Consider the following 12,746-nt stretch of genomic DNA (forward strand, 5'->3'; position numbering starts at 1 on the left):
CCTCAACTAAACAAACCTTGCCAGAATGCATTAATACCAATTATTGTTGTAGCAAAAGTAATACTCTGTAGGTCTCCTGCCAAATGCATTACAGAGAGCTCCATTAATGCAATTGTAAACAGATGTGCCACCCAGCACCAACAATTTGATTTGGACTGTGTATATTTTCTCCAGGAACATTACAAAATAAAATTGAAAGGAAAAGGCCTGCAGTGTTTTTACACTACATTATGCAGAGGCATGTATTAAATAAGGATTACTGAAAAAAGCTTCTAAACAGAATGAAGTCAAATGAAGGTCAAATAACACAAAACCACCTACAAGTCAAGTCTTTTCAATGAACCTTTCATAGTACCTCAGCTACACACTATATACTGCTGGTTGTATTGCATGTCCATGATATAGCAAATCATGTACGTGTCTAAAAAGGGTTTAAAACTACTGTATATGATAGAATAACTGCTGTGTCAACAACTGTAAAAGCAATAAACTATATTCCAAGTGTTACTACTTTGCAGTGAGCTGTGTCTTATTTTTTTTTTCCCATCTTGTAAGTCTGTTACCTAGAGAGATGTCAGGGGGATTTATGTGTTCATAACCTAGCACAAATTGAGCTCTTCCGTTAGAGTAGAAAGCACTAAAGTTGTTAAAGGCACAGTCCTGTATTTTGTTTTCCAGCAAAATCTTGTATTGAGAAACAACACAAATTTCACAGTTATGTTTCTTTAATAATCTTTACAATGGGAAAAAGCCAATTCAACATGTTTATAAAATGTGCATGTGAATGAAATAAATAGCAATAAGAGCAACAACCAACCAAAATATGCAAAATAAAGTACAGTTGTCACATTGAGTTTAGCAACTTTGCACCACATGGTTAAAATAAATGAAGGAGTAGGAGTGAAACTGCCATGGCTGAGGAGTCTTGGTTGTAGTAGAAGTCTTGGTTGAGAATGAAACACACACACACACATGCGCGAACACTCGCGCGCACACACATGCACACACACAGAGCCGGAGAAGCAAAGGAACAAACAAGGAGAATGCACAAATCCTTGCTGAGAGGACACTGACATAAATACAGAGCCAACTGCAACACTTCACCTAAAATATGTGTCAAGATAATTTCATGTTGCCTTAAACAAAATATAATTCAGTGTGCTTACTTGTCACATTTTAAAACTGGTCGCAAATTGTTTGCAGGTTCCTGAATCTGCAAAGCTGCACAACCACTGCAAAGTGTTTAACACAAAGCTGTAAATATTCTGGGATACGTCATAAGACGTCATATGGCTGTCAATCTCTAAATGACCTTAACGTGTAAGTAGATAATTGCTAGCAGTATTTTGCTGACTAATTGCAACTGTAACACCACCTATAAGTGATGTCATGCTGTACTGATACACCCTGGATTGCACCTTTAAATTACTGCAGCAAGTTGTAGGGTTTAACCACTGAAGGTTAGTAAAAACAAGATTTCCGCTTCCTTTGACCATATTTTTAAGATAAAATCTGCAATTGCCATCAATCATTTCTAGTTTCCACATGCTAGCCTATCCAAGTAGTATGTTTTAAGTACAAATTGGAAACAAAGCTGGCATTAGAATCTGAAAATGTATGTGACTCAATACAAAAGGACCAAAGCCACTCATGCAGGATTGTTACCCATACGCCTACATAGTTGCCCTTGGAATAGCATGTCGATATCACTGATCAGGTCATATTATTGCATTCACTGGCAAAGGTGGCAAGCAGGTATTCTCCTTGTATACTGTAAAAGGCCCCAACCAGTAGTGGTGCTGTTTATAATGACAAATAATTCAAGTAAAGTGTTACATCAAACTAAAATGGAATAAAAACATTAAAGCTGCAACAATTAATAATCTATTGTAAACAAATAAATAAGTTTCATTTAAAAAAAGAAAATCCTTCAGAAATACAAAAACTGGCCAAAGGAATAAAGAGACACAACCAATGACCCAAACTTTATAAGGAGGTATCCGTGTGCTTTAGTTTGTTTTATGGACAACGATGAAAGCTAAAAAAAGAACGGTCCAATGATAACCCAAATTACTGATAGTTTTATGTTCAGTAAACTGCACTGATGCTGCCTACTATTAACAGAATAAATAATTCATTTTCCCAAACCTTTGTTTTTGTGACATCTGACAAAAACAACTGCGTGTGCCCAATGGCTTGATTGTACATAAAGTAAGAACCAGGTGAAGAAAGGCGTATAAATGGTAATTACATTGTAGTTTATAAGCATTTATGCCTGTTTTTCTATGTGATACAGACTACATCCTATATTGTACAATATATTTTATTAAAACTTAAAATAACAATTAATATACTTACTTACTTTAATTTAAGTTTTGGGATATTGTTTTTAGGATGTCTTCTGTTTGCTTTTGTGACAATGTAGATGATTTAAAATAGTTTATTCTGACAGAGATGAAGCCATTTTGCATTTGATATTAAGTAAAAAACACATTATCAAAAATAAAATGAAACATGGTTTGAAAATATATTCCTCTGTACAAACTGTATTTACTCATAGGGAGATACGAGAGGTTTGACCGAGAGCACCAGCAAAAATATTAAATAGAATATTCATTAAGGAAAACCAGCTACTTGGAAAATAAAATCATACTGTACAAAGATACACATACAAAATACACCGACAGTCACGTGTTGCTAAAAGGTCATAATATTAACTCTTATACACAAATATACACTTGTGTACTTCGGATACAGGTTGAAGACAGCAATAACAACACAGAACATTTACTTCACGCCTCATATATGAAATAAATATTTTCTAGAGTTATGCCTCTACACATATATGGCATTGTTGGACAATTCTGTCGTAATTTATAGCTGTTAATCTTGAGTCTTGGCTCAAAATGGGATCCATGTGTTTCTAATGAATCCCTAAGTGGAGCAGCATTGTGTTTTTGTGGTTTTTTTCTTGATTCGAATCAGCACGATGCCACTGGACGGCCCATCTGGGTGGGCTGAACATGGCTAGCCAACAGTGGCGCTAGATACCCAGTGCTCACTTCGGGATCTCCTACAGTTTAGGCTAAAAACACACTCAGTACACATGTCTGAAGTAATTTTAGCACACACCATGTCTACTCACAGTTACGCCCCCTCAGTGAGGAAGATAAGTGGAAAAAGAGTAAGTACTATCGTACCGGCTTCCATGGTCGGCGGTGCCAGGTGGCAGAGCCTGGGCAGGGCTGCAGGTTGCATTGCTCCATGTCGGGCGGCTTGTCCAGGATGTCGCAGTTGTAGTTGTTTAGCCTTTGGCCGTTAGGCCTTTGACAAACCACCAGGCGAGTCCTCCTTCCTCCACCGCAGGTCTGGGTGCACTGAGGTTAGCAAACAAAAATTAATGTATTAAATTACATTATTTCTGAACTGGTTCAGCACTGACTTTATAACACCAGTGACCTAACTAACTAACAGTTGTTTCAGACTGAGATTGGCCAAATGCCTGGTTTTTGTAAAACAAGTGATAAAAGAGAGACAGACATACAGAAAGAGAAGACATAACAGACGATAGGGATAAAACACAAATGGTGTGTGGGGGGGAAAAAATGGAGGAGAATGACAAAAAAATATATGTTTCAGACTGTAAATATGACCTCACCTCTCCCCAGACACCGTAGTTCCACAGAGGACAGGGCCCAGAGTCGCAACTCTTGGACTCTGCAGGTTTGACCCTCTCATCGCAGTAACTGTTGCTGTGACCATCAGCATCCTGACAGACCACCACTCGCCTCTGGAAGCCTCCGGCGCAGGTACTGGAACACTGCAGAGCACACAGTGTGGCAATGAGGACAACAACACATGCACACAGATACTTTATGCATGAAAGGCCTGGTATGAGTAATTTAACACAATTTCTTAGTTAGATGATTGGTATAGGTGGAATGGACATACTGTGTATTTTAGTTTTGCCATTTGTATATTATTTTTTCTTAGCTATGTTAAATATTCTAAACTCAACCTTCTCCTTGTCCTTCTTTCTGGAGCTGTTGACTGTATCCTATAGTTCTCCATGCTCAGGTTATTGGCTAACATGGATGTGAGGTCCTTCAAGTTTTCAGAATGAGTTTTGAAAAAAATCGGAAAAAACACTATATCACTAATATAGGATTTTGACATGATGTCACAAGTTCTATTTGCTGAAGAAGGCCACGTGATATTGTTGGAAGCTTCAGAAAGCCCTAGTGGACACATTTGTGAAAACTGATCTGTCTTCTAACATATTATAGCGTGGTCCAGGATTTCAACAGATTTCACTCAAAGTCTTGTGATTTCAGTGTTTACAAACCAGAAAAATGCAGATGCACATTTACAAACACAATACACAACCATGCTGAAGTTAACTGAGTCTGGTCAAGACCAAGTCCAGCTGCACTGTTTAAAATGATGTTCCAAAGATGGAAAACATCAGTCCATGCAGGACAGTCTCAAACACTGAACAACACAGCCTTGAACAGAGCAGTACATACCCTCTGCATCCAATTAAAATGACACATCCCCACTGTCAATGGGAGTGAGCACATTCAATGCTCTCTATATATGAGGGAGGACAGCGCAGAGTGAGACTGAACAGCAGCATGCCTCTAGTCAAGTTCATTATGTGTGACTGAATAGTGTAATGAATGCCTCTGCTGGGGAGGGGGTATTCAGAAAATAGAACAATGTTCACCTAATCGCTTTCAAAAAAACAAGATAAAACCCCACAAAACATTTTATCCTTCTAACAAACATAACATTGATCAATAAAATAGAGTTTCACAGAATAATGACCAATTATTTTTGATGGAGTAACAGCCATCTATTAAGTGAAATGTGCTTATTAGGGGAATGAAATGACATTTTGTCAATTATCATTGAGCAGATTTTGTCTTTAAAACTACACACTGGGCTCTGTTTTCCTGAATATGCATATGCACAAGTGAAAGCACAAACTCAGGGAGAAACAGCACATACCATATACTTATGAGGCTACGCAGATTTAATCTACTTTTCAATTAAAAGGCCCTACTGCATCCTATAAATTGTTTTCTTTGACATTAATATTAAAAAAAAGAATCAGCCATGACATAAACTCATTCTACCTATGAATTGCTTCTACAGTCTATTTTGCAAAAATAGCTCCTCGCTCTTGTGTTTGCGACAAGATTGAGCCGGGTACACATATATACACACACACACACACACACACACACATATATATATATACATATATATATACACACACACACTCTGCAGTCCCTAGTATGCATTTCAATCTGTCCCTTGGTGTTTGTAAGGTTCTTTACCATGTATGGTCCTCTGCCCTGGGAAAGGAAACATCTGCTACCTCCAAGTGAATGTGTTTACAAGAATGTGTTTACAGACAGACACATCCAGACCTTCATGACATACTATGTATCATGCTGGCTGAACATAAAAAAAAAACTTATGAAAGTAAAATTTTGTGTGCCAACTTCTACAAATTGTTCTACCACAATCCCAAATACTTCTGCATTGCCCTATTTCTCCAAAGATCACATGTTGAACATACTGCGCCCCAGGGTCCGGTCCTCCACTGGTTGTCTGCAGAGGGCACGTTCCAGCTGCTGTGCCCAGGATGGCGTCCTGGGTCCTGGGGATGTCCGTAGGGCTGATCATTGATACGCTGGCGGTGGTTGATAGAAGAACAAGGTGCAGCGGTACACTCCTGTTCTGTTGCTGGCTTCTCATCCGGGTCGCAGAAAGTCTGGTCCACTGGCTGGTGGTAGTTAGAGCAGACCACCTGCCTGGTGGCCCTGCCAAGGCCACAAGTTGCTGAACACTGGGATAGGGAAGAGAGTACCAAGTTGTTCAACTGAGTGAGTGAAGAGGACTGTCAGTTTCATAAACACACAATGATTTCAACAATCTTGGAAGATAACTATTACTTTCCTCTAATATTGACAATGCACTTTGAGTGCTTGATATCCTTCAAAGGTAGAAGTCTTTTAAAGTCGTTTAAAGTATTAAGTCAACTTTATGGTCTGCATTGCTATGGCAACTTTGTACCAAACTAATGGGATGCTACGTGATGTGACTGGAGATTGCCTGCCAATGAATTGCTTCATGATGTGAAGCTTCATGAGTCTGTATCTGTGAATAACGGGAGTAGAGATTTACTAAATTTGACAAGAATTTAATGAACTCAAGACTTTGTCCTGAGAAATTTGATTTGGGCTTTTATATTTACAACAACTTCATTTCACATGAACGCTATATTAAAAGATCAGGACAGCATCTGTAGATCATCCCTGGCTCCTTAACTGCCAGCTAAACATTTCCACCACTGATCTTTACTTGACATCATCCACAGTTTTGGCTCTTGCCATGCTGACATTTACAAGTCAATACTTAACTCTCCAAGATCATATCCCATTTTGTTTTACAGTTATTTTAACATTCGGGGGAAGAATAAACTGAGTAATTACTGAAAGTCTCAGATGTGGAAAACAGCTGTATTGATTGGACACGGTGTTGGGTGTTTTACTCACAGGAGACCACTCCCCGGCACGCCATTGGCCACAGGGGCTGAAGCAATCAGAGGACTCGGGGGGCCGGGGCAGGAGGGCGCAGAGTGACTCGTCAGCGACCCCTCCCTGGGCATCTCTGCAGCTGACATAACGCGCCCGCTTCCCCTTGCCACAGGACACCGAGCACTGAAGCACATGCAGATAGGAGCAGAGCTAAGGTGAATATTTGTCTAATGTGGAATTTAATTTTTCTTTTGTATTGTGAGTTTTTTTTAAAGCAATACCATTAGCTGCATTTTACTTATCCTGACACAACATAATAAGTTAGAGTGCCTCTGTTTAGACAATGCACAACACAAATGACTGGTTATAAGTGCTACGTAAGCTGTGCCATACAATTTTTGCGATTTGGCAGCCCACAATGTTAATGAGAGCATACTATATACTGTATACAATATATATTATGTATCTATGGGTCTATACTACCTGTAGTAGATATACAATTACCTAGATATTGTATAGAATAACGTGACATTGGTAAACTGCAATTATGTAAAATGTCAAGTTACCAAATGGCCCCTTGTTTCTTATACAATCTTACACAATGGGTAAATGATAAAAATTAATTCAGCTTTTTTTTTTCATGTTTCTGTGCAGTAAGATTTTATATCACCTCCTGTGAGTTGAGAAGTTTTCCCAACACAATGCAAAACAATTCCCCAAAAGTTTTTGTTTTTTTGTTATTCTTTGATTAAATCTATTTTTTTTAATTTAGAAATCATGTCAAGCACATTTTGCAGTGAATTCTTAAACGTGTTTCAAGGCAGTGGTCTTGATCTGATAAAGAGACTTGGGTTTAGGGTTGTTTGTTTGATGCTAGGAAGTTCCTCTAGATTAACCAATTTTTTTGCTTGTTTGTAGAGGATTTCTTGCAGCTCCGTAATACTTCCTGACATCATGTTCTAAGATATAACAGACGTGTCGTCGACTTATATTTCTCAGACTGATAAATGCTTTTCTTTAGCGTTACTGGTGTCCTGAAATGACTCCCCGATCAACTTTCACCTGCTTACACTCTATAGCTGTTCCTCTGCCTTCTCAAGGGAAATTTAGTGTCAGTAGTAAACATTTCTGAGAGGATAAACACCTTATGCAATCAAATGGTTCCAGCTCAAACAGGCAGGTTAATATCCCTCTCATATCAATGACTCTCTAAAGAGGATGGGAGTTCCGCTGCTTGCGGGGAATGTATGCATGTGTACGTGTGAATGTGGTGTGTGTATTACAGTATGTGTTTCTGTCTGTAAGACCACACTGGCGCTGGCTTCTTTGACATGTGAGCTCACACTGACTTTCAGATTGACAGACGGGGTTCATTTTTAGAAACCGTAGACTTGTGTTTAGATGAAATCTGGGTTTCATTTGTGACGAGTAACAATGCAAAGTATTAGAGACAGAGGGGCCTCTCAGTCCAGACAGTGGAGCCTGTGTGTGTGTCCATATACTGTATGTGTGTGCATGTAAGTGTGTGTGTGTGTAGATGCAGCAGGGGGTGAAAGAGACAATGCCAAAGAGGATCATGGTCTTGTAAAATGAAGGAATGTTGGGATATACAGTAAAGTTTGATATGTCAACCTAATATTTGCAAACACAAATGCAGACAACCAATCATTACTGGAGAGTGGTTTTGTTCAATCAAACACAAACACGCACACAAACACACAAACACACACACACACACACACACACACACACATATATATATATATATATATATATATTTATATATATTCTTTGGACTGTATAAGATAAACCAACAGACGATAATGTGCGCCAATAGACCCCATAGTAATTCTTACAGCAGTCCAGGAGCCATATCTCCACTGAGTGAGGAGCTGAGCAGAGTTGTCAGGGCGAGGTGTGCTTTGTACCGGAGAAGCCCAGGGACATGCCGGCATTTCACAGTCCTAAAAAAAAAAAAAAAATACAGTAAAATTATTAATTATTGTGAGTCACTGCATTGAAAAAAAAGATTTTTAAACACACTGCATTAAATGCAAATATCCAGGTTGAGGATGTCTCCAGCTGTAAAAAATAAAATAAAAAAAAAACCTTTACTTTTATTGTTTAGTTCCATTACCCAATGCTTTTAGACTCATCTCATACAATGCATGTCCATATCGTGGTGACCTCAATTCCAACAACTTAGGCAGATCTGGAGAATGAAACGTGTTTGTCAGGATCTAAGAGCTATTATGTACAAATCATTTAGGTAATGTGTGCTGCAGCCTTATGGTCTGTGTCCACCTTGACAATAAACTGGACTTTAGGTCAAAGCAAAGCATTTAAAGTTGCCGCAGCTGGTTACAACTTTCGCTTCATTAATGTTTGTAGTGAAGATCAAATGCATAATTTAGGCGCACCCCTGCCAAACCTGATCCCCGACGACATGTACAGCCGCATGTCATCCTTCCACCACTGGTTGTCAGGGTAGTGCAAATCTTATGGTGTGGCTCATGAAGACTACTAGAGTGCGTTCTGGGGAAAGCCTGGTCTAATTAGGAGAGCCGGCATTCATCCCACTTTGGGCGGCGCCGCTGTCATATAAAGAAATCTGACCGAGTCTGTCATAGGCCATAAACCATGACAACCCAAGTCTGATAATAGTAATCAGAGGTGCAGTGCAATGCGCTCCTCTTTGCTTTCACTGGAGCAGTCGCCCAATCATAGTCTAGTAACCATGGTGTCTGCCCCCGACTCCGACCGGTTAATTCAAAGGTAAACAAAGGAGGGGCTATACTTAAGAACCTAATTGGAAATAAAGCTACCACTGCAATGATAAAACAGATTAGGAAAATTTGATTAGTGCATTTTTGATTCAAGTTTGGTAATTCATCCTAAACCTAAACTAAATTATAACTCGTCTGAAAGCCTTGTTCTTAATCTTCAACATTCATCATGAAAAACATTACAGCCAATTATATTTGTTGTTATTTACCAAGCTCCAGGACCATATTCTGAATTTTTATCTGGATGGAACAACTAGAACTGCTGGGTCCTTGTAAATAATAGAGTGTGGTCTAGACCTACTCTATCTGTAAAATGTCTTGAGATAAATGCTGTTATGAGTTGATACTATAAATAAAATTGAATTGAATTGAATAAACCTGCCTCCTGCGTGAACTGTCCATAGCTGAATAGGGTTGGCCTATGCTATTATTACTAGTATAAATATAGTAATATTTTCTGAAGTGGTACGTGGTATAACATGTTAGAGGAGCACTGCTCTAAGCCACCTAATTTGCTGAATGGTCTAGCAGTTATTGGACTCAATCATCCCTTAGTGATGTGTAAAAGTTCCAAACTTTCTGCAAAAATCAAGCTAGAGATTTAACACTGAACTAATCATTTAATAATGTTTATATCAAAATGGGACCCACTGAGCTCTACAAAGCATTTTAACATCTCTTTGTGATGGTTCATTGGCCCACACGTTTTGGTTCAGTCCTACGGCTCTCATTGACCTCCGTTCCATCTGCAGCAGAGTCGATGGGTGATGTTTCACTGATGTTAAACGTTTAATGTTAAGATGAAAGCCATATTATCTGCCCAGAACATTCACCAGTGTTTATGTTGCTATTGTTTACATTTCTTAATTCAAACTCCAAAAATGCACTCGAGGAATGCACTTCTGTTTTTCTTTTGTTCTTCTTGAGTAGTTTAACGGGACTACAATTGCATCTCTTTGTGCAACCCTGTGTTGTACAACGACAATAAATTAACTTCAAACCTACATAAGTGAGGCACATTCTTATAACTGTCCAAGAAGGCCCTGCTTATTTGACACACAAAAAAACACTTAAACCAAGCATAATTTCCTTAAAACCGATTATAATGAGCCTTGTATCTTGTTTACGTCCCGACCTCAGATGATGCATACAACATCTGCATTCAAACCTGTATAACCCATTTAATGGTGTTGTTCTTTTATAACTTGCAATAAAGGTGCACCTTGAAAACTGAACGTTTGGTTATTTGAGCAGTTTGGAGAGTGTATGAGCAGCAGAACACTTTTTTACCTGACTGTCTCTAGGCCTTGAAGCAGCATTACACTCTCTGTCAACTACTGTGTCACCGTAGTTCCCCGACACACACCTAACAGCTCTCATCTGGTAGCCATGGCCACAGGTCACTGCACACTGAAAGACAAAATCACACACATACATACACACACATAAATACAAAAAGAGAGAAGCCCAGTCAACCGCAAGTTATCTCAAACTCTATCTAAGTATGTCAAGGTTGATATCTTAGACAGGGCCTCATTCAAGATTCAGCTCAGCAGAACCTTGGTAAGAGTCTGACACGCACACACACACACACGCACACACACACACACACACACACACACACACACACACACACACACGCGCACACACAAAACCACACACACATCTACAGACGCATGCATTCATTTACCCATTTCTTAACTCGCACAAGAGGCAATCTGACCACATTCGTGTAGAACACGAGAGCAGAGGAAGTGCCACAGGATAGGCTTATTTTAGCAGCAAATTATGATTACACAAGCATTAACGGACCAATATATTCCAGCTCTGTAAATACCACTATCTGACTTCATACAAATGCATGTGGGAAGCCATTATATCCATGTATATATGTATGTATAAACTAGACTATGAATAGCCAAAGACACCCATTCATAAATGTTTCATTCAATTTGTGTTTTACCCTATGCAGAGATTTGAATGCATAGAAAGATGTGTGTGTGTGTGTGTGTGTGCGTGCGTGCATGCGCACTGTGGGTCAGGTTTAGTCTGGGAGGATATGAGGGCAAAGTGAAAGCACCAAGAAGGAAATAGCAGATGGAGTCAGAGCACACTCCTCCGTAACTTGCACGTATATCAGGTTGCACACACACACACACACACACACACGCACTCACATTGACATAAACACCAACCCTGTTACACACCCCATTCTCTCTCTGTGACGACACACACACATACACATAAATACACGTGTAATAGGTATAAGTCAAACTCCTAGACAGCAAGCCACACATGAAACCCATTTCCTCAGTCAAACACTGCATCAAGTCACCTCACCCTGGTGTGTCTATGTCTCATCTGTGTGTGTGTGTGTGTGTGTGTGTGCGTGCTTGTGCGTGCATGCATGCATGTGTGTCTGCATGACTCACAGCTCCCCAGACGCCGACCTGCCAGGACGCACACTCAGGCAGCTCACAGCTCCCCACAGCAGGCGGTTTGCTGGATGGATCACATAAGTGCTCGCTCAGCTTTTCCTCCCCAGCTCCCAAGCTGCAGGACACTTGTCTGTGCCTCATTCCCTTCCCACAAGTTACCAGACACTGGGTGGAGAAGGGGTGTGGTAGGGTGTGGTAGGGTGTGGTAGGTTGTGCGATGATGGTGGAAAAGATTGAGAAAAAGTAATTAATATAAAGTATGCATGAGTGTGTGCATGTGGACACTCAAAATCAGACAATCCCCTGTTATAAAATAGCTGACAACACACCACCATTTCTATCCTAATTTTCTATGCCAGTAAGGGAAAACAACATATCAGAAACACTGTGATACTATGCAACAGCAATTTGAAATACAGCCTCTAAAATCTTTAGGGAGATACATTAATAGTATAGTATAGTGTTACAGTCAATAAATCCTGAAAAAATAAGCTTCATAAAGAAGGATTTATTGCTATGTTGGGCTGCACTGGTTGTGGCTAGTAACCTAATAACTGCATTATATTTTATGGTGCTCTGGTCCACCCCTTGTATCATATTACACACCCTTGACTTAAACTATATTTGTGCTAAGCAGTGCTGATCGCTAGTTTTTCTTACTCTAAGTGCATCAACATCAGTATATTAATGTTTTGCAGTTCCTTCTTTTGATTGTAACGATATATTAAAACCTTCTTACTGCTTCTGTAAGTGTGCTTGTGTGTATGCATGTACTTGAGAGGTTCCCACCTCACTCCATTCGCTAACAGTCCACTTCGGACACGGCTGGTCGCTGCAGGTTTCAGTGACCACCCGTTGGTGTTCGTTGCACTCCCGGTCCACCAGCCGTCTACCCAGGTTGTTCATACAGTAAGACTCTCTGCTGCGGCTCCCATGTCCACATGTCTTAGAGCACTGTTGTACAACAATACATT

The 12,746-nt window shown here is 39.7% G+C and overlaps 1 protein-coding gene across 2 annotated transcripts in view; it reads right to left on the reverse strand.

Annotated features, from left to right (window-relative positions):
• The window catches only part of LOC117949403 (A disintegrin and metalloproteinase with thrombospondin motifs 20), an 85,284-nt gene that overhangs the window by 19,582 nt on the left and 52,956 nt on the right, over positions 1–12,746 (reverse strand). For both annotated transcript variants that reach the window (XM_034879638.1, XM_034879640.1), the window contains 8 exons: positions 12,562–12,726; positions 11,767–11,937; positions 10,625–10,744; positions 8,405–8,512; positions 6,567–6,731; positions 5,588–5,857; positions 3,659–3,820; positions 3,201–3,377 (listed from right to left, as the gene is read on the reverse strand). In XM_034879638.1, the coding sequence (XP_034735529.1) occupies positions 3,201–3,377; positions 3,659–3,820; positions 5,588–5,857; positions 6,567–6,731; positions 8,405–8,512; positions 10,625–10,744; positions 11,767–11,937; positions 12,562–12,726 (1,338 nt within the window). The remainder of the gene's footprint in view (positions 1–3,200; positions 3,378–3,658; positions 3,821–5,587; positions 5,858–6,566; positions 6,732–8,404; positions 8,513–10,624; positions 10,745–11,766; positions 11,938–12,561; positions 12,727–12,746) is intronic.

Source organism: Etheostoma cragini, chromosome 8, assembly GCF_013103735.1.
Source record: "Etheostoma cragini isolate CJK2018 chromosome 8, CSU_Ecrag_1.0, whole genome shotgun sequence".
In the NCBI taxonomy this organism is placed as follows: domain Eukaryota; kingdom Metazoa; phylum Chordata; class Actinopteri; order Perciformes; family Percidae; genus Etheostoma; species Etheostoma cragini.